The sequence below is a fragment of the Salminus brasiliensis genome, chromosome 8, assembly GCF_030463535.1.
Source record: "Salminus brasiliensis chromosome 8, fSalBra1.hap2, whole genome shotgun sequence".
In the NCBI taxonomy this organism is placed as follows: domain Eukaryota; kingdom Metazoa; phylum Chordata; class Actinopteri; order Characiformes; family Bryconidae; genus Salminus; species Salminus brasiliensis.
In genome coordinates this window covers 10,190,957-10,211,950 of record NC_132885.1, presented here as the reverse complement: position 1 = coordinate 10,211,950, position 20,994 = coordinate 10,190,957, and the positions used below count along the sequence as shown (strand labels likewise).

Below are 20,994 nucleotides of genomic sequence, written 5' to 3'. Positions count from 1 at the left end.
AGAGTAAAAATAAATACCCTCTTATATTTCATATAACAGCATTTACATGTGACATATAGCTTAATTTTTGATTTTCAAAAGAATAATTTACAATAACCCATTTTCCATCCATGCTGTGAAATGTTTAAAGAGTAAATGCCATTTCAGGAAGGGATTTCTGGACTAGCTGAGTATTTTCCTCTGATAATTGGTCTAGATGGCGGTGGGCGGGGTAAAGTTATTATTAATATTATTGACTTCTTAGTATGATATTTTGTTGGTTTATATGTTGCATTTTGTTGGAAGATGACAGGAAAGTAAGAATTAGGTATTTTAACTAAAATTATACGTTATATTATGCTTTATATGACCAGGTACATGAAGTAAACACTTCAATTGTTATAAGGATAATGTTATAATAATCCCTTTAAAATAACATGTACATTCTGCTTACAAGCTTACTCTGCTCTTACTCTACAAAAACATGAACCGAAGTAACTGGTCATCAGCAAAAAACAGCACGTGTACACTGGTATGCTGGTCAACCAGCACCACACCATCATATAGACCAATTTAGACCAGCATGGAACAGATGCAGGTGTAAGTACTGATGTAAAAAAAAAAAGTATCAACAAATACAGGGCAGCATAAATTTAAAGTCTTGAATATCCAAGAAAAGGAGCCAACAAATACTCAGACCTCTGCTTAACTGACCAACCAATAGCTTTAGGGAATATGAACAGTGTTAATGCATGGGGTGTGTAATACAAATGACTTAATACAATACGTTTTATAGTACCATTTAGATCATTCTAACAATAAGACTTTCAATAAACATCAGCAAAGAGCTGAAGCTCGCCTCCTCTTGTTGAGGAACAGCAGACCAGCAGGCTCGGCTCTAGTGGAGCTGAGAACTTTTCCGGGAGGAACACTCTGTGTCGCGTCCGCGTTTCCACTCCGGACCCATAACAGTGTAAAACCGGCGGGATGGCGAGAGCGTCTAAGGTAGTTCAAGAAACGAACTAAACAGCGCCTTTTTAGAGAGATTAATAAAGACAGTTATGATGTAGAAAACATGGTAACACCTGTGCAGTTTAATGTGCATGTTGTTTTTGTGTCGAACGATTGCAGAAAAAGACTTAATAGACTCAGTATCTTCTGAGCTCACTCGCCGCTCCTCCCGTCTGTCCGTCTGTTGATGTTCTGCCGGTCATTAAACCAGGTTAACTGAGACAGAGCAGCTTTAGACGTTTATACTTTCTTTAGCTTTAATCTCGTTATTTGTAGAAGATTATTATACATTTATTTCTGGGAACTCAAGACATTTTTTGGGTTAATTTAATTGCGTTTTAAGGTGGACTGGTTAATTCATAACGTCTTCAGACTTTTAATAAGACAGTTTTAGGTTTGTTTAGATAGAAAATGTTACGTTTTCATTTATTTATTATTTTAAATGTTTAATTTAACTTCACTTTACGTTTGTTGTCTGCATTGTCATTTATTTTCGAATTAATTGCATATTAATATGTATATATTTAATATATTTGCTTCCTTTTCCTTCTTTAACTACTAGCCTAGAGATATTATTATTATTATTATTATAGATCATTTTAAATATAGGTTTTTAGTTATGTGTTATGCTTAGATGTGCTTTACAAAATAGCTCAGATGATAGTGAGACGAGTCATTGGTCATTTTTCAGTTTTAAGTTTGTTAGGACGCTTATTAATCATTATAAGAGATTATTATTTGTGGATATGATCATGATTATTAATACTGTAAATGCTTTAGGATGTAACACCTACAGTTCAACTCTTTTAGTGGACTAGCAGCTTGTTTGGAAACCCTAGACATGTCTAAACTTGCCTGTTCACTCGCTGGTAAACTGTGCAGCACCACCTAGTGTTGAACAGGAGGAACTTCTTGTTTGCCTTGTTTTTGTTTAGCCACACTAATCATTATTTTTTTTTCCTACAAAGGTTTTAAAGAATAGGATAAGCATCTTTGCCCAACCATGAGTAGAAATTTAAGATTCTCCCTTTTTTTTATTTTTTTTATTAAAGCATCTGGAGTTCAACCTCAAGCAAAGACTTCAACACAAATGTTAAATTCACTTTTACGCATTCAGTGTCTTTACACAAAACCTATCATAGAAAGTGTAGGATCTGTTCGTTCAGATGACTACCTGCCTTTATAAGGAGTTTATTATAGATGGTTCCTGGCCATTAATAACGCAACACGTCTCTAGTGTAGGTTAAATCCAGATAATAATAATATAAAAAAAAAAAGGTCAAGGTGCATGTATTTGTCACTGTACAGTGTGTCCTCTGCATTTAACCCATCTGTGGTAGTGACCACACACACTAGGGGCAGTGAGTACACACACCCAGAGCGGTGGGCAGCCAACTCCAGCGCCCGGGGAGCAGAGAGGGTAAAGGGCCTTGCTCAAGGGCCCAACAGTGGCAGCTTGCCGAGCCCAGGAATCGAACCCACAACCCTGTTATCGATAGTCCGGTGCTCTAACCGCTGAGCAACCACTGGTTACTCAGTTATCGCGAAATATTCACTTTATGGATAAAGGTATTGGTTGGTGTGGGGCAACAGATAACACCACAACTGGTCAGTGAGCTACCTCAGCATTTGGTATACTGGGGTTTGATTCCCAGTCTGACTATACTGCCCCACACCAATAAGGGTCCTTGGGCAAGACTCCTAACACTACATTGGCCCACCTCTGTAATACGAGTAACCTTGTAAGTCGCTCTGGATAAGAGTGTCAGCTAAATGCCATAAATGTAAGTGTAAGTATTGGGACACCTCATTTGTAATTTCTTCAAAATCAATGGTGTTAAAATAGTTTATCCTGATTTTGATGGAGTAACTGTGTGTACTGTCCATGTAAGGCTTTCCTTATTGCTGTGAGGATTTCATTTGATTTCATTCAGTGACAAGAGAGTTAGTGAGGTCAGTATGTTGGATGATTGACACCGCTCCTCATCCCCTGATCCCCAAATCCTCCCACTCCTGACATTAGGCATGGTTCCAATAGGTTCATGTTTATCTGCTCCTATTCTGTTGGCAGTGCTTCTGTACAGGGACTAGACAAGCTGTGTGTGTGCATTTACACGTCTGTTTCAACAATGGGTACAACTTAAAGTAGCTTAATGCATTTATTAGAAGAGGTGTCTACAAACATTTGGACATATAGTGTAGCTCTGCTCACTAATTTCTGTCCCTCTGTCTCTTTCTGTCTGTAGTCCGCTTTGGTGCTTTGCATGGATGTGGGCTTCTCCATGAGCAACTCAGCTCCTGGTCAGGAACCCCCATTCGAACAAGCCAAGAAGGTCATTCAGAAATGTATCCAGCGGCAGGTATGTTGCTTTATCTGAATATATTATTCCATGTTTTTGCTTATTCACAGTCTCTGCAGGGAATCTGAGCATGACTTTGCAACTGTTACAGGTTTTTGCTGAAAACAAAGATGAGTTGGCTGTGGTCCTTTTTGGTACAGACAACACAAAGAATCCTCTGGCCCAAGATGGCCAGTACCAGAACATCTCCATACATCGACATCTGATGTTGCCAGACTTTATACTGCTGGAGGAAATTGCAAATGAGCTGCAGCCTGGTAGTCAGCATGCAGACTGTATCCTTTCTGAGGTCTCTCACCAGATGACACGGGGTTGAAACATAAATCTTAATAATCTTTAAGAGTCTTCTAAATTCAGCCATAAAAGATATAGACTATCAGTGGACTCAATGATGGCTGGTTTGAATCCTGGGTCGTGCTGCTTGCCATCGGCAGCCGGAGTCCAGGAGAGCACAATTGGCCTTGCTCTCTTAGGGGTGGGTTGATGGCAAGTCCTCCCACATCACTTCTAGCATGATGTTGGTCAGCACAGGCATCTGTTAACTGTTGTATCGCAGCTGGAGAGGTGCGGTTTCCTCCGAGTGTGCTGGCTGCCTGGCAGAGGATTGCTGACTTCACATGTGTCAGAGAATATATGCTAGACAGCACAATCCTAGTGTTGGGGGTATTGCTAGTGATAGGGGGAGTTCACATGAATGGGAATTGGGTAATTGGCCTTCCTAATTGTGTACACACACACAAACACAGTATTGACAGTATTGAATCCGTGACTCTGTAATTAACAGGGCTTGACGCACTTGTTGTTTGCATGGATCTTCTGCAAAAAGAAACGATGTAAGGGTATTTACTACACAATTTCTCCTTCAATTGACTATATTTTATATACAGATATATTTCCTGATTTTTGCATGATGAACCTACATGATGTGTTTTTAGGGGGAAGAAGTATGAGAGGCTGAATATCGCTCTGCTCACTGACCTCAACACACCAACCTGCGCTGATCAGCTGGATATCATCATTGGGAACTTGAAAAAAGCTGGCATTACTCTGCAGTTTTTGTGAGTCTTTTTTAATGATTCAGCACAGACATTTTGCTGGCATCACCACTTATTTTAAACAGCATTGACTTCCTTAGTTATGTCTAATTTGGAAATCTGAGTTGACCTCTTCAGTTGCATCGTCCTTAATCATGCTTTGTATGTTTGCTCTTTAGTTTGCCTTTCCCTGCAGATGCTAATGAAGAGGCTGATGGACGGGGAGATGGAGCAGGTCCAAGGCATCCACACCAGGGGGGAAAAGGCCTGAGTAGGGAACAAAAGCAGGGCCTGGAGATGGTTAAGCAAGTCATGGCCTCTCTTGATGACGAGGATGCCTTGGACGAAGTCTATACCTTCAGGTGCAGAGGATCATGAAAATGAGGCTGACAGAGCCATTGCAAAATTAAGCCATTGTAATTAGTTAACATTTAGTTTTATGTTAAATAAGTTTGATGCTCTGCAGGTTAAGTCCCAGAAAAAAAACTCTGAGCTGTTGTGTTTGTTGAGCAGTGATGCTGTGGAGAAGCTGTCCATGTTTAAGCGCATTGAGAGGCGGCCCATGGCCTGGCCCTGTCAGCTCACCATTGGCAGTTCCCTTTCCATCCGGATCATTGGATACAAAGCTGTAAGTTCTGGCAGGGTTTACAGCAATTTAACACACTTAAGTGATACAGAGAGAGCAGTTAATGGATTATAAAAGGCAGATACAGAAGTACGCTAGTACTGTCTATGCTGTCTAGGTGTGTGAGGAGAAGGTTAAGAAGTCCTGGGCTGTGGTGGATGCTGAGAGTCACCTGAAAGACGACGTGAAAAGAGAGACGGTCTACTGCCTCAATGATGACAACGAGACTGAAGTGCAGAAAGATGACACTATTCAAGGTGATATCAGGGAACTGTGGGCACCAAACTCTGTGGCTGCTTGCTTAGGGAGTTTAAAGTTAGTAGGCTATTACCCTTCTTTATGGATTTTACTTTGCACAGGGAATTAAATGAATTACAGTGCTTCACTTGATTTGGATGATAGCATTACAGTATTACAGTAGTACTTATTTAACCCTAGTTTCTTTAAGCCCCAGACAACTCAGTGCTTGTTTTTTAATTAGGTTAACCTTGCTCTTTAAAGTATGCCCTGTGAATAACTTTTCAATAACCAATAAATTACTATAGATTTTGGCTACAGCCCACATTACCCCCAGTACCCCCACCAATCCCAAAGCTGTTGTGGTTTATACTTGTAATAGTCAAAGTCAACTTTATTGTAAAAACTGCAATATGTACAGGACCTAGAGAGGATTGAAATTAGGTTGTTCTCAGACCCATGGTGCAGAAATAATCATTAAAAAACACCTAAGCATAAAAATGTGGTGTCCTGCGGTGTCCCACTGTGTTAGAATTGTTGCGAAAGCTAATTTACAAGCAAAACTAATCAAACCCAAAAGCTATCACATTTACTCATCTTAGTCATTCATTTTCTTTGTTTGTCTGTCTACCTACCCATAGACCCGATAGAGTTGGGTTCCATCTTACCTCCTGCACTGTTTAGTTCGAAAATGACTAATGAATCAGGCTTGGAGGCTTGATAAAAAAAAGTATTATTATTTTTTATATATATATATATATATATATATATATATATATATATATATATATATATATATATATATATATATATATGTGTCTTTTCAGATGTAATCATTGGGGTTTGGGGTTTAGTACAAACTCTAATATTTATATGTATACTGCATCTCCATAATTAAATCCCACTGCATGATTAAATTCAACTTCTAGTTTTGTTCAACTCTCATGTTCTTCATCAGGTTTTCGTTATGGTAGTGACATTGTCCCGTTCTCTAAAGTGGACCAAGACCAGATGAAGTATAAGTCGGATGGAAAGAGCTTTGCTGTACTTGGCTTTGCCAAGCAGGAGCCGGTAAGTGTTTCACCACTAGATGGAGCACTTTCTCAGCAAACCAGAATATTTTAGATTGGTGGTTTCCAGTTGGTTTTCTGGGCCCCTACAGACGGTCTGCATTCCTATATGTTGTGAATTGGGATGGGGTAAAAATGTGGACCCTCTGAGGAGCCACATTTGAGAACCACTTTTCCTGATGGTGTCAAATTTTAAAAGGATTCTCACTTTCTTGATCCACACCAGTATGAATGGGAAGTGTTCCAATTTGATTAACATGAGGGTTCAGTGTGTAATGCATGTGTCAGCTACATAAACAAATAGAACATTTCATACAGTAGGTGTATTTTTGCCTTTGTTTTTTCTTTCCAATACAGATTAATCGTCATCATTTCATGGGCACCCAAGTCATTAAGGTTTTTCCTGCTAAAGAAGATGAGGTGAGAAGATTTGATTTGAGAATTGAAGTAAAAAAAAAGCTAGTAGCTTTACTGCTTCTCTACTTCTATCTGTTGTTGTGCAATGGATAATATTTATAACAGATTATGCCTAGTTTTAGAGCAAAATGCATTTTCAGTAATTAAGTTCGGGTCTAATGTGTGTCTGTTAAACATTACTTTAGCCTCTGTTTCTGTATTGTTGTTTGTGTGTGCGATCAGCATGCAGCTGTTGCCCTCTCTGCTCTGATCCGTGCACTGGACAGTCTAAATATGGTGGCTATTGTTCGCTATGCTTATGACCGCCGCAGCAACCCACAGGTTGGAGCTGCTTTTCCTTGCATCAAAGAGAAATATGAGGTACGTGTGTGTGTCATACTGAAATGCTGTATATATGCTAAATGTCACTGATACGTTGGGAGTCACATCCTCTGTTTCCTCTGGTGCCCAGTGTCTGATGTATGTCCAGTTACCGTACATGGAGGACCTCCGTCAGTTTGCGTTCCCCTCCTTGGAGAACAACAAGAAGTTTGCTCCCTCAGGTGTGGATTTTGATGGGCTTGTGGATTTCTTTTGGGCAAGATAATTTAGTTATTTATTTAATTATTTATTATTATTATTATTATTATTTTTTTATAATAATTTATAAAATGTGCCTGTGTGTATCCTCATGTTAATAAGGCAACATGGAAAGTTTGCCCAAGTGAAGACATTCTGTTTTCTACTGTGGACTTACTCTGTGGCAGAATTGTGTCAAAAATAAGCCAGAAATTAAGCTCTTTACAGCTAAACAAAGCTTTTAATTGTGTTTATTTCTTTTCTTAGGGAAGTGTTACAAATAACAGTTTGTGTAGTGCAGTGTAGTGGGCAATCCCGCTGCCCTCCATGCAGCAGACTGGGGTTCGGTTCCTACCTGGGCAAGCAAACTGCTTTATACCATTAATAATCCTTGATTAAGACTCCTAATACTCCCTCCATGTAGCTCAGTAACATGTAAAACTTGCTTCGAAGTTCAAAGGGAAACATTACCTTGTGAGAGAGTTATAAAAAAAAAAAAAAAAGATATAATAAATAATAAATAAAATGTTGACCTGAGATTCAGCATCTTACCAAAGGTTGTGTAGACAGCTGACTGATGATCTGCAACTGCATACCTCAGTAACACATACAAGTTGCTTTAGGTACGAGCAGCTGCCAAATGCTATAAATGTAAAAAATAAAAGCAAAAGAAGTTTGACTTTCAATGCCAAATTTCAATAAATCGAGAGGCATTTCAAATTCATCAAGTTCAAGAGACACCAGACCCTGATCAGCATCTGAAACCAAGACGTGGAGATCTAATGATGGTATAATGAAAGTCTTCTACAATGCTGGTAATCCTGTCCTAAAACCTTTCACAAATGCAGGTTTACCTCTCTGTCCCCAGAGGCTCAGTTGTCAGCAGTTGATGCTCTCATTGACTCCATGATGCTGGTGGAGGAGGGTGACGATGGAGAAAATGAGGACATTTTCAAAGTCAACCACATCCCCAACCCACAGTTCCAGAGGCTTTTCCAGGTAGGAGGTCCAGACAGCTTATTTGCTGCATGCATTTGCAGACTTTTGCCTCAGAGCAGTCAGAGTCAGAAACTGCTTTTGCTTTTCTAGACACAGATGAATCATAATTATGGCCTGCGTTGAGAATAAACAGCAATGAATTTAGTCCAAAACTGCATTTATTGTATTTATGGAAAAGCAGATCTGTTTGAGCCAGAAGCTCCAAGAGCCAAGCCCTAATTCCACTTGAGTACTGACACAAATATAGTATACCTCAGTTTTAGATATGGAATTTGAGACATGCCTTAAAAATGTGATATTTGTGTAGAGGACTCCTACATTAGGACTTACTGCTTTTCTTTTGGTCATTACCCCAGTGCCTACACCATCGGTGTGTGAACCCAGGTGCCCCCTTGCCCCCTATAGACCCGTGGCTAAAGAGGATACTAGACCGGCCCCAGGCTGTCTCGGCCCGCTGCCAGGCCCCCCTGCAGGAGATGAAAAAATGTTTCCCCCTGAAGGAGGTGGTGCGGAAGAAGGAGCAGAAGACTAGTGTGGACGTGTTTGGGAGTGGGTAAGAATCTCTTCAGTCAGCAAGAAAGGCGCTGGCCTAATGTGTGAGAGACGAGTTGCATTGCTAAGCACTAACGGTAATTCAGCTTTAAAGCTCCTTCTTAGTCTGAGGATGGGTTTCATTTATATTCAGGAAAGAAGCTTGACTGATGTTCCAGACACAAACAAAGACAAGTCTAAGACAAGTCCTAGACTAAACTCAAGTTTTTAAAAGGGACACTGCTTTGGATGTTACATAGAAGTGGATGTAACTCATGACAAGCCTGTTTTTTTAAAGACTTATGTGCTTTAATTTGCTCTCTGGGCTTAGAAATCAGTCTGCTGATTTTTTTTTTATTTTTTATTTTTTTTCCCTCTTTCTGAAGTGAGGAGCCAAATGCTAAGAAGCTCAAAATGGATGAAGACGACAAGTTCAATCTGGCTGAGATTTCAGAGGGAAACATTACCTCGGTGAGAGAGTTAAACAAGCAGCCTACCTCATGGTTGTGTAGACTGATTAAACTGATTGTAAACTGATTGATGAACTGTGTTAATGAATGAATGAATGAAATTACAATAAACTTTTCCCGTTTTAGGTCAATAAGGATTCCCAAAGTTATTTCTATTTGCTAAATGCCAGAATAATGAGAGAGGGATTTTTATGGCAATTTTTATTACTTTCTTCAATGTCAAAAGTTTACACTAAGTAAATCATAAAAACACTAAGATTATTATGCCTTTAAACAATTTGGCACAGCCCATATGATGTCATTTCTTTGGAAGCTTCTGATAGGTTTAATGGCAACATCTGAGTTAATTAGAGACACACCTGTGTACCTTAAAATACATCCACCTAAAACACACTGCTTCTTTGTGTAACATCATGGGAAAGTCAAAAAGAAATCAGCTACGATATCAGGAAGAGAATTGTGGACTCGCACAAGTCTGGCTCTTCCTTAGTTGCAATTTCCAGATGCCTGATAGAGCCTCGTTCATCTGTAAAAACAATTATATGCAAGCACAAACAGGATGGGAATGTCCGGCCGTCATACCGCTCAGGAAGGAGACAGGTTCTGTGTCCCGGAGATGAACGTGCTTCGGTCCAAAATGTGCCCAAATCAACCCAAGAACAAAAGCTAAAGACCTTGTGAAAATGCTGGCTGAAGCTGGTAAAGCATGTGCGAGCAAGGCGGCCTACAAACTTGGCTCAGTTACACCAGTTCTGTCAGGAGGAATGGGTAAAAAATTCTGCCAACTATTGTGAGAAACTTGTGGAAGGATATCCAAAACGTTTGACCCAAGTCATACAGTTTAAGGGCAATGATACCAAATACTATTGAAATGTATTTAAACTTTTTACTTTAAAAAATCCCTCTCTCCTTATTAATAATAAGGATAATAATTTTGGTAATCCTTTTTGACCTAAAACTGGAATAGTTTATTCTAATTTCATGTCAGACAGAGAGAAAAATGCATATGTGTCTTTTCATATAGTGTATGTAAACTTCTGGTTTCAATTTCATCTACCAGAGGCAGTTTATATCTGCACGATATCGTTTATTTTACTCCAATCTCGGATACTCTGAGTGCATTATTATCATGACGTGTGATCATTGATTTCGGGTTTATTCTGGTGAGAATACCTGTATTTATATGGTTTTTGTTTTTTAATATTGCACTATATATCGCAGAATATTGCAAGGTGTCCAATATCGTACAGCCTTATTTTAAACACATAACTATTCCTGGAGCCCTGGTTGATCAGATTTGTGACATGATGGTTATTAACCAAAGTGAATTTAAAATATTTAGTTTTCAAATTTATTTATTTATTTATTTATTTATTTATTTATTTATTTATTTAACTTCTCATTGTTGAGCCTATGTGAGATACCAGAAACCTCACCAGGAGTAAGAGTATCCACCATAGTAGTTGTTGACAACCAGTGCAAGTAGGAACTGCAACTCATGCAAACACTGGACCTCATTTGCTTCTCTGAGTAAAAGTTTGATCCATCACCTCTCATCAGGTGTCTAATTGAATTCAGAGAACTTTAACTAAACCCAGATCAGCATTTATACACTGAGAGGTTTGATAAATATGAGCCATTTTTAGAATTAGGGAGATGTGCCAAAAAAACTGCTCATTCAAGCTACATTAGCATCTGTTGGTTACATTTGACTAGTCAAGAAGAGAGTCAGCATTAGCTAAAACTGACACCGAAACAGAACATAAAAATGAATACAACCATAGATGTTTAACAGGCTGACTTGAATTTTTAAATGAGCTTATTTGCCAGTTCTTACCAATGTTTTAGAAATTTCTTTATGGCTTAATATGGCATAATTCCTTAATATGCATCCTTGTTATGTTACTTCTGAAGGTTGGTAGTGTGAACCCTGCAAAAGACTTCCGGGTTTTAATTCAGCAGAAGACAATTCCTTTTGACCAAGGTAAGATTTAAATGCACGGTTTTTATGTTTTTGAGTTTTAAAAATGGTCTTTTATTATTTGGGAACTTTGTACCTTGTACTTTGAACTGTCTATGAAAAAGGTAGACAACAAGGGCTGGAGTCAGGTGTACGCTGTAGCGCTTTAGTTAGTTAGAAGAACCTTTTGCCCTTTTTATTGTGTAGTCATAGTCTGATGACGGTTCTTAAGATGACTAAAACAGAATTCTACAATTTTCCTTTCTAACATTGTTTCATTTTCACATTTAATGTCTAGCTGTCTAGCTTATTATTCGTCCAAGGGAATATTAAATGAGGCAAATGTATTATTCCCTAATGAATAATATGACACATCATTTTATTCTGCACTGTTCTTTACTGTAGGGCTATACATAATTGTACATTAATTGTACATTAAATATCTCAGTTTTTCACATTTCTTGTGTTCCATCTGATCTCATCTGCATAAATCATCCATAATAGCACACAACAAACGAGCCCTGAAACAGATCACAGAAGTTTCTTATTGTACGGTGGGCCTGCTGCCCGGTCGAAATGGAAAAACACGGGTGGCCACAAGCAGTGAATCACTAACACTGTCTCTAGCTGCTGAATCACTAGCTATTGAAATGTATCTCTGTTGATCACAGCTGCTAATCGCCTTCACATTGTGAGCAGAAATAACTGCAATTGTCACCTTTGTCATAATGGTGCCGCTCTACTGTTTGGCTCTTGTCTTTCTGTCCCCATGACTCTCTTTGTTTTGGGCCCTTGACAGCATGTGAGCAGCTAACCCACAGGATGGAGCAGTTGCTGGGCAACAGGAGCACTGACTACTACATGAAGACCATCACCTGCATCCAGGCCTTCAGGGAGCAGTCCGTAAAGGTGAATGCTCAATTAAAGCTCAGTATTCAATTAGGGCTTACATAATGATCAATTACTGCCAGCCAGTAGCTGAACTAACGCACATGCATTTTTAGCAGGCTCACTAGAATTTATTGCTAGGTGCTCCAATCCAAGACCAATATTTCTGTGGATTCTTAAAATCTGAAAATAGATATCAGATTTAAATTTTTCTACTTTTAAATATATTCAGTTCTGAGATGCTTATGTGCTTTTAGGCCAGGTTTAAAAGCGTCACTGTGTGCATAAAACAAAACTGGAGTTTATGAATAGACACTATATATATATAATGGCCATTTGGGCCATTTCTATTGGTCTATTCGTCATGCAATTGCGACACAATGTTGCAAGGAAAATTAGTGTTTTTAAACTGTAAAATATTTTACTATATATAGTAAAATATTTTACAGTTTAAAAACACTAATTTTCCTTGCAACATTGTGTCGCAATTGCATGACGAATGGACCAATAGAAATGGCCCAAATGGCCTTTTTAACCATTTAAAATGTAAGTTTTCCTTCTCCTGTGAAGTTATTGTTTTGGAAATACAATATTCTGACAGCAATTATATGACTATTGTTGATTTTCAGCCAGCAAATACATCTGAATAATAATAATAATCATCATCATCATCATTATCATAATCATCTTTATTATTGCTATATTTAATGTTATGTGCATTGTGAGGTGGAAATTGTATCATTGTTCACTGATTTAAAAACTTACATTTCTTGTGAAACTTATTTGGAGTTCTTGCATTCATTCTCCTGCTTATGTTGGTGTAACAATCACTACTGTCCAGGGAAGGCTATGAGAATTTGATTGCACTCAGCGGCAAGAGCAATAGTAAGGTCAGGATGCTGGATGATCACCACCCCACCTTATCCCCCAACTCCCAGACTTTGCACAGAAGTATTGGATGGTACACCATAATTTCAGAGAACACAGCTCCTCTGCTCCACAGCTTAGTTCTAAAGGGGCTTTATACTCCCACAGCCCATGTCTGTTTTTAGACATGATCCCAGTGAATTCATGTTTATCTAGTCCTAGTCTGTTGATTTCTCTACAAGAACTAGACAAGCTATGTATGTGCATTTGCTCATCTGTGTCAGCAGTAAGCATTTAGTGTAACTGTACAGCAGGTAAAGGTAACAATTAATGCTTTAACCGGAATCGTCTCTAGAATAACGCAAACGGCAAAGGCCATTTGTAGCCTGCCCTCTTTTATAATCGGGGCCAACAAATGAGCCATTTCTGTAACGAGCACTCGAATGAAGCACAGGAATTGTCCTTCAGAGTGCACTAAACGCTCGGATGTTCCTGACGACTGTTCTCAGTTTCCTAACAAAGCACTGATGTTCTCACAGGCTGGCACATAATGACCATTTACACTTAGAGTTCTGTGACTATGTACTGAAATGTGTTAATCGCAGTTAATAATCATTATCACAACATTAGTCCAAGCAGTTGCAGTGATCACTTTATTATTACACGTCCCTAGAAGATTGCTAGTGCTGGATGCTTGTAATGCTTGTGCTTCCAAAAGGGCATCGGCACTGCAAAAGTCCAGCTTTCTAATGATGTTTTAATTAATTGATGTTACATTTATACATATATAATTAATGTTCATATTTGTTGTGCTGTTGGGTTATCAGTATGAAATTTTGAATTTGGTATTCAACTCTAAAGCCTGTTAACATCAGATTTTACCCTCCCTAGGCTTCCAATGCAGAACTTTTCAACAGCTACATGCAGTCTCTGAAGAGGAGCGTTCCAGACCGTAATCTTCAGGATTTCTGGGATCTGCTTGTTCAAGGTTTGTATAAACAAGAGGGTTTTTTTATTTACTGAATCATTAGCCAACTACATTGGTGAATAACACAGCTCTCTGTTTGCAGATGCTCTAACATTAATCAATAAGGACGAAGTGGAGAGCAGCACAGTCTCCAAACAAGAAGCCGAGCAGGTGCTTAACATGCTTTCAGTGTTTCACTCTTCTCTGGTGCCCAGAAACAAAATGTTACTCAGTGAGTTATTGGGTTCAGTACTCTGCCATGTGTATGTTTACTTTTAACTAAAGGAGTTTTTATCTCCCTAGTTTTTGATGTCCGAGGAGAAAGAGGAGGAGGCAGCTGCTCCGTCCCAGGACGACGGAGGAGATGTGGATGATTTGGTAAGCATGGTTGTTGATGCGAGGAGTGTTTACTCTGAAGCTTTGTACTGTGGTATATTCATACTGCGCCTTTTCTGATCTGTACTTATCTTTCTTTACACAGCTGGACATGATGTGAACAACCATCTCACATTTTCCCTTTGTTCTGCCTTTGTTCCTCTCTTGTCTGGGCACCTGTTGTTTTCTAGATTATGTTATAAGAACAGGGATGCTTATCTTTCGAATAATAATTTCACAATTTAGATTGTTGCCTTTTGGCCGCAGTCAGGTATGTATTCATAAACACTGTTTCTTTATGAATGTATTTTAATGTTTTGAGTTTTTTGGTTTGTTTGTTTTTGTGTGTTGTTTCGATCCAAACATGTTTACCACCAATTATAAATAAATAAATAAATTTAAACATTCCAATATTGTTTTATATATATATTTTTTGTATCCACTGCAATCCATTCATGATGTAATCCCCTTATTGAAACACTTCGGTCCTGTCATCAATTTTTGAAAAACATGGACACTCTAGCTTATTAGCTTATTAAAACTAGGTTAATGATCCAGTCATCTTAATTTTAGCCATGTTAAAGTAGTTTTGCTACTACTTTGCTAAGTCAGTAAAACACATCTCCATTATATATTATACATATGGAAACCTTCATTGCATCTACCTGGTGAATGGAGATCTTGATTTTTTGATCTTGATTATTTCTTCACTGTCAAGAGCTTTGATTGGTTATCAAAAATGTTTTTAGCTAATCAGCTTTTACTATTTCTTATGGTGAATCAAACCGCTTTCATTCCTCAGTTTTTGAAAGCTTTGGTCTTGTTTTACCCAACCTATCCTGGCTCTGGTCAGGAGTGAGAAGTGTTCTTCATGCTGGTAGGTGGATTGGCTATGCTAATTTGCCCCCAAGTGTGAGTGAATGGTTGCATGTGGTACCCTGTGACGCACTTGCACTCCTAGCGTCCAGTGGTTCCAGCTAAGCTCTGAAACCATCATGACTCTGACCAAGACATGCAAATTTGAAGATGAAATTATATCAGTCATAGCTTGCCGCACTTCCTAAGCTGTCAGACACCGACAACACACTCCAAGAGCACATGTAAAACATATAATCAAGACTAGCTCTTGAGTGCATTTGAATGAGCACACCTGTTTAATTAGAGACAGCTGCAGAGCCTGTTTGCTGCTTTGGGTACACTAAAAGAGCTTTAAGATTTGCTGATTAAAACAATATGAATGCTTTTAACACTACCACTGTACTTTAAAGCTACATAGGCAGTGTAGGCCTCAGGTCAGCTTGTTGTTGCAACTGTTCATGAATCCATAGTGTCGAAGACACTTTTTGGATACATGACGTGGCTTGCAAAGGACGGTGGTTGTAATCAACACTGTACAGAATGGTAAGTGACAAAGTTCATTGTGCAAAATTGTATCATAATATACTTCTCTGAGTATATATTATTGTGGGTATCATCAGTCTTCAACAGTGATCAACTTAAAACAACAAAAGTAAAAAAAAGAAAGGTTGAATTGCAGCCCATTATGCCACGTCATTTTATATATGTATAAATATATGTTTATATGTTATATGTTTATTTTGGTTTCCAAAATAGGCGGGGGCACTGGTCACACCTGCACATCCACCCAGGTTAAGGGGAGGGGTGCTTCAAGTAGGCCTAGGGATAGTGCCAGTGCGATCAGCCAACTTTGTTAATGAGCAGTAATACATAAAATACATTAATAAATTAATTCTCACCAATTTTTATATATAATTTTTATATAATTTTTATTTTTAAATAAAATAAGTTACCATATAAGTTAGGCCATGGTCATGTGCTGTTCATGTTATACTCTGTTTATAACTCCTCTCTCCTTCTGGGAAGCAGTTTAACCAATGTTTGTGTGTTGATGCAGATAGAAAGGGAGAGATGGTGGGAATTCAAGAGAGCTGTATAAATCCATAAACACAACATGGAATCAAACACTGGACTCAAGAGTGGTTCAGCAGTCTAATGCACTACCACAATGGCCCGAGGTCACAAGTATAAAGCCATGCCAGTCCGAAAGATCACAATTGGCTATTCTCTCCAGGTGGGTAGATGGCGCTTTCTCCCCTCATCACTCTTGGAGCAATGTTAGCGGAGCAGGGGACCTGGTGCTTTCCGAAGCATGTCGCCTACCTGCCGATGTTAAAGCAGTGGCAGGTGAAAAGAGACAAGGAGGATCTCAAAAAGTGGACAGGCCTGAGAAAAAAGGACATATGGCCAACTGTTTGAAATGGGCCCCACTGTTGGTGCTGGTGCTGTGTGTCTGCTCCAACTTTATCTCAACAATAAGATACCTGATTAGAAATGGTGTTGTAATACTAGTATTGTTGCATAAAAGTATTGTGATACTACCCTCATATTACATCACCCACCGTAGTCACCTAATGTAATGCAGAGCGTTGTGGTGCAGCTCCTATTCTGTCTGGAGAATTACTGTCCATTTAAACTACTGTTTGACTGCCTTGTTTTTCCGCACAGTCGGAGAGCAGACTACAGGCAGCATGGAGCTGCTACATCTCATAAATTTTGCATCAAAAGACAACAATTTAAGTTGCTTGGTTTACATTCCTTTGCAGAGCATGTGTATGCTGCTAGATTGGTCTTGTATTGTCAGTGTTTTATTATAGGTGTCAGGAGGCCAGTGCCATCATTAGAGTCCCACTCCTGGTGACACCATGGATAAAGGTTCTCTGTTTGTATTTCTATTTAGCTCTTTGGACTCGTTTGGACAACTTGTTTATGATTCTTCAGACTGTACTGATGGTTGCCTCACCCTTCAGCTGTTCCAAACATAAATACACCATATGGACAAATGTATTGGGACACCTGCTCATTCATTGTTTCTTCCAAAATCAAGGTTATCAAAAAGAGTTTATCCTGCTCTTGTTGGAGAGTAACTCGACTGTCCAGGTAAGGTTTTCTACTTGATTTTAGCATCGCTGTGAGAATTTGCTTGCATTTAGTGACAAAAGCGTTAGTGAGGTCAGGATGTTGGATGAGCACTTCAACCCCAACTCATCCTAAAAATATTATAAATAAGCACCATAATTCCAGAGAACACAGTTTTACTGCTCCACAGTTCAATGCAGGGGGGCTTTATGTCCCTCTAGCCCATAAGGCATGGTCCTAATAGACTCATGTTGATTTTATTCTATAGGCAATACTTCTCTACAAGGACTAGACAAGCTGTGTGTATGTGTGTGTGCATTTACTGACAGTATTTATTTAGAAGGGGTGTCCACAAACATTTGGACATTTAGTGTATCTTCTCCAGTGAACTTGTGATACTATGTCTAGGGTCAGGTACAGGATCTTTAGTTTGGATATCCGAGTTTCAAATGAGAGGTTAGCCTTGATTTGGTCAAAGATCTCTTGAACACCTTGGCCAAGACTAATTTTTACATCCTGCTTTTCAACTATTAGATCCATAAAAAAATGGACAACTGTGGATGCACATCATTACACAGAAGCTGCCAGAAGGTGGAAGCCTCACTAGCATCACTGGTGATAGAGGGGTCAGGAATAGATTCTGCAGAGAAATAGAACAATTGAGAGCTGTCTGTGTTCAGCTTTGGCCAGTAGGCCTCACACTAGAAGCAAATACGGGCTAACTTTTGAGAGATTCGACAGGTGGACAGGAAAAGGTGAAATACAGTTGTATGAGAAGCAGTATTTTTAGAGGACAGCTCTGCAGAGGAGAGTCTCCCATGATTCCCAGTGATGAGGTGTTGCGGACGTGATTATGTGGCGTATAACTGAGCACGCTGAATTTTAGTCACTACGATGCAAACAGGGATGTTCATTGCCTCTTAAAACCCTTACATCCTGTCTCTCAGCTTGATGACACATCATACTCTGCTGACCTGCCGCACACACACACATACCTTATGCTGTATTTGTGTGAATTAACGGTTCGAAACTGATGATTAGACACAATGTTCCATAAGATGAGCTTTAAAAGCTGACCTCCGAATCGCACACCCAGTAAATGCACTCAGCAGATAAAAGGTTAGCCTCTACTCTTGCTGTCAATGTGCTGTCCATAACCAGAGGTCACCAATATGACATCCTAACATCAGAAATGTGCAGATTTCGCTCAGTGCACTTTCGTGAAATTGCTATGGTGATAGGAACCACAACTCACACACATGTCCACATCACTTATATTGTCATGTTGTTTAGTACTCAAACTGACCAGTGAATCCACAGGTTTCTCCTGCAGTGTTGGTCATAGTAAAATAGTGAAAATCAGGAAGTCTTGGAATGTCTTCTGCACCACCACTATGGCCCAGGGGTCACAAGGTCGATTCAAGCCTTTTGTGCTGCTTTGCCATCAGCGGGCAGAGTCAGAGAGAGCATAATTGCCCGTAATCTTAAGCAATATTGGCTGGCACAGGCCTTCTGTTAGCTTGGTGCAGTGGAGCTGGGGACCCGCCTTTTCCTCCAAGCGTGTCGGCTGCCACAGTTCGAAAAAAGAGGCAGTAACTGGCTTCGCATGTGTCTGAGGAGTGTTGTGTAGTGTTTGGAGCATTGCTAGGGGGAGCTACGAACGGGATGGTTAAGTTATCCAACCCATCCAACCATGCCATTCATTGTATTCACTGTATTATGATCAAGTCCAAGACTAGAACTAGTCGGGTTTTGAGGTGGATCAGACAAAGCACTGGGCCTTCTTTGATCAAACCCAAAGAAACAGTTCAAGACCCTGTTGACATCCGGTCACTTCATGTGACTAGTATTCAGATGTTATACTAATAAGATTTTAGACACATGCATTTACACTGGGTTATCAGATGCGTCACCAGTTAAGCAGACTAAAATTTCGTAAACGTCTGTGTGTAACGGAATATGCAAATTCCCTCATTGAGCAGCAATTATTACTGGTGTTTAGGTTGTATTTCGAGTGGTTTTGGTTGGTGTGTCGAATGGAGAGATGAATGTATTTACAGTACTATAAGATGTGGCTTCACACCAAACCACTCTGAGTGACTTGATTGAGAATCATCCCTTTTACTGGTTACACTTTTAGAGGGAGATGTTCCTGTAAAGGAGAAACCTCATTGAAAACAACTTTCTGCACTGCCACAGTGAACATCCAGGGTCATTCAAAACCCTAATACGCACTAAATCATACACACTGCATGACAAATAACACTATAAAATGTTTGTGTCAGTTCAAACTTCAAATCCCAACCTTCTGACACATGCAGAGCGTTTTTGGCCTCGTAGCCATTATGTGCTGCTATTACCTTGACACTATTTCATCTCACGTGTCATTACTCTTACTCCTGTGCAGGCTCTTCTCTTCATGCCACAGTTCTGTCGGTTTAATGAAGAGGAAATGGAGCAGAAAAGCCCTACTTCAAGCTGAGATTTGTATGCTTCGTACATCTTCAGTTCGGAAAACTGCAACAACCTGTAAGCATTATCATCAGACATTCTGAAAGGGATCCAGAGAGCACTCCAATGTTCTCTTTTATACTTCAACCTTTTGCCTCAGTTTGGCCTACAGAAAAGGAACACTGAAGGAGAGGGCTTGGAAGATGTTTTTGGTGTTAGGATGAGAACCACAGGCAGTTCTGGGTACTCTTTCGGGCTATGAGGATGTGTGGTGGTGTTATATCATTTGTTATGTAACCTTTAAGGTTATTTTTTGAAGATTTAGTGTATATGAAAATCACACATGCTTGAAGTTAAAGGAATCCTTGGTGGCAAGTGACATCCCAAAACAACACCTAACCAAAGTTTCACTCGCTGATCTACAAAGCTGCTTTTGTCTTGGTACAATGAATATTTATGTCTTATGTGTCACAGGACCTGAAGCAATCAGACTTTGTAAACCCTGTGGATTTAATACTGAATCTTAAATATGGCAAATACCAAATGTACGATGCTCAGACATTTATGGTTATGAGCAGTATTCTAGTGTTCTGATGACTACATCAGCTTTGCCACAAGAGGTGAGGGGAAGCGTTAACACTTCACAAAATAGATGATGTCTTCCCTTTTCTTCTTTATCTTCTTCTCGGTACAATCACTGAGATCAAGGCAAGAGCAAATTCTTCAGGATTAAAGAATTCTCAAGTTTGATGCACTAAAAAAAACATTGTGAGCTTCAACTGCAAAGCATGTGCCTGGCAAAATGTTTGATATCTCTTCCTCTCCCCCCCAAAAAAAGACATTAAACTTTTATGCTCTTCTCAAACAGGCTTTCCTGCTCCTACTTCAAGTCATTTCCAAAAGCGCTGCAGCGAGAAGGAGCTGACTTCAAGAAAAGTGTGAAGAGAAGTGGGGCAAATTAATTCATGATGAACTCTCAACAACCCCCCCCCACACACACGCACACACACATGCACACTTTCCCAGGGAATCTGTTGTTGTACCTCTTGCCCATTGATATCAGCACTTCATAGATTGAATTATTCAGCGGTCAAAGACAGAGGCACCCTGAAGCTCTGGCCTTTTCAAGTAGAGTCAAGCTGCTCCTCAGCAGCAGAAAGAACCCAAGAGTGTCTACAAATCCTTTTGAAAATGCTCTCCATGTTTACTGCCATTTCAAGTGCACTGTAAAACGTGTGTAGTTCCTTAAAGAACTTCT

The 20,994-nt window shown here is 39.4% G+C and overlaps 1 protein-coding gene across 1 annotated transcript; it reads left to right on the top strand.

The window, feature by feature from the left end:
- The first annotated feature begins 948 nt into the window (after positions 1-948).
- Positions 949-14,716, top strand: xrcc5 (X-ray repair complementing defective repair in Chinese hamster cells 5). The gene is made up of 21 exons (XM_072685036.1): positions 949-984; positions 3,237-3,350; positions 3,442-3,625; positions 4,135-4,183; positions 4,286-4,408; positions 4,564-4,746; positions 4,898-5,012; positions 5,128-5,266; positions 6,205-6,317; positions 6,674-6,736; positions 6,956-7,093; positions 7,185-7,275; positions 8,160-8,290; positions 8,647-8,843; positions 9,208-9,292; positions 11,206-11,275; positions 12,051-12,160; positions 13,898-13,994; positions 14,077-14,144; positions 14,277-14,351; positions 14,455-14,716. Exons 1-21 carry the CDS (start codon positions 967-969, stop codon positions 14,467-14,469), a joined length of 2,178 nt encoding a protein of 725 aa, XP_072541137.1. The 5' UTR covers positions 949-966; the 3' UTR covers positions 14,470-14,716.
- The last annotated feature ends 6,278 nt before the right edge of the window (positions 14,717-20,994 follow it).

What these genes read in the sequence shown, in the direction of transcription:
- xrcc5 (XM_072685036.1), top strand. An exon ending in GAAAGATGACACTATTCAAG is followed by an intron (nt 5,267 to 6,204) that starts GTGATATCAGGG and finishes GTTCTTCATCAG; the next exon opens with GTTTTCGTTATGGTAGTGAC. An exon ending in CAGAGGGAAACATTACCTCG is followed by an intron (nt 9,293 to 11,205) that starts GTGAGAGAGTTA and finishes TTACTTCTGAAG; the next exon opens with GTTGGTAGTGTGAACCCTGC.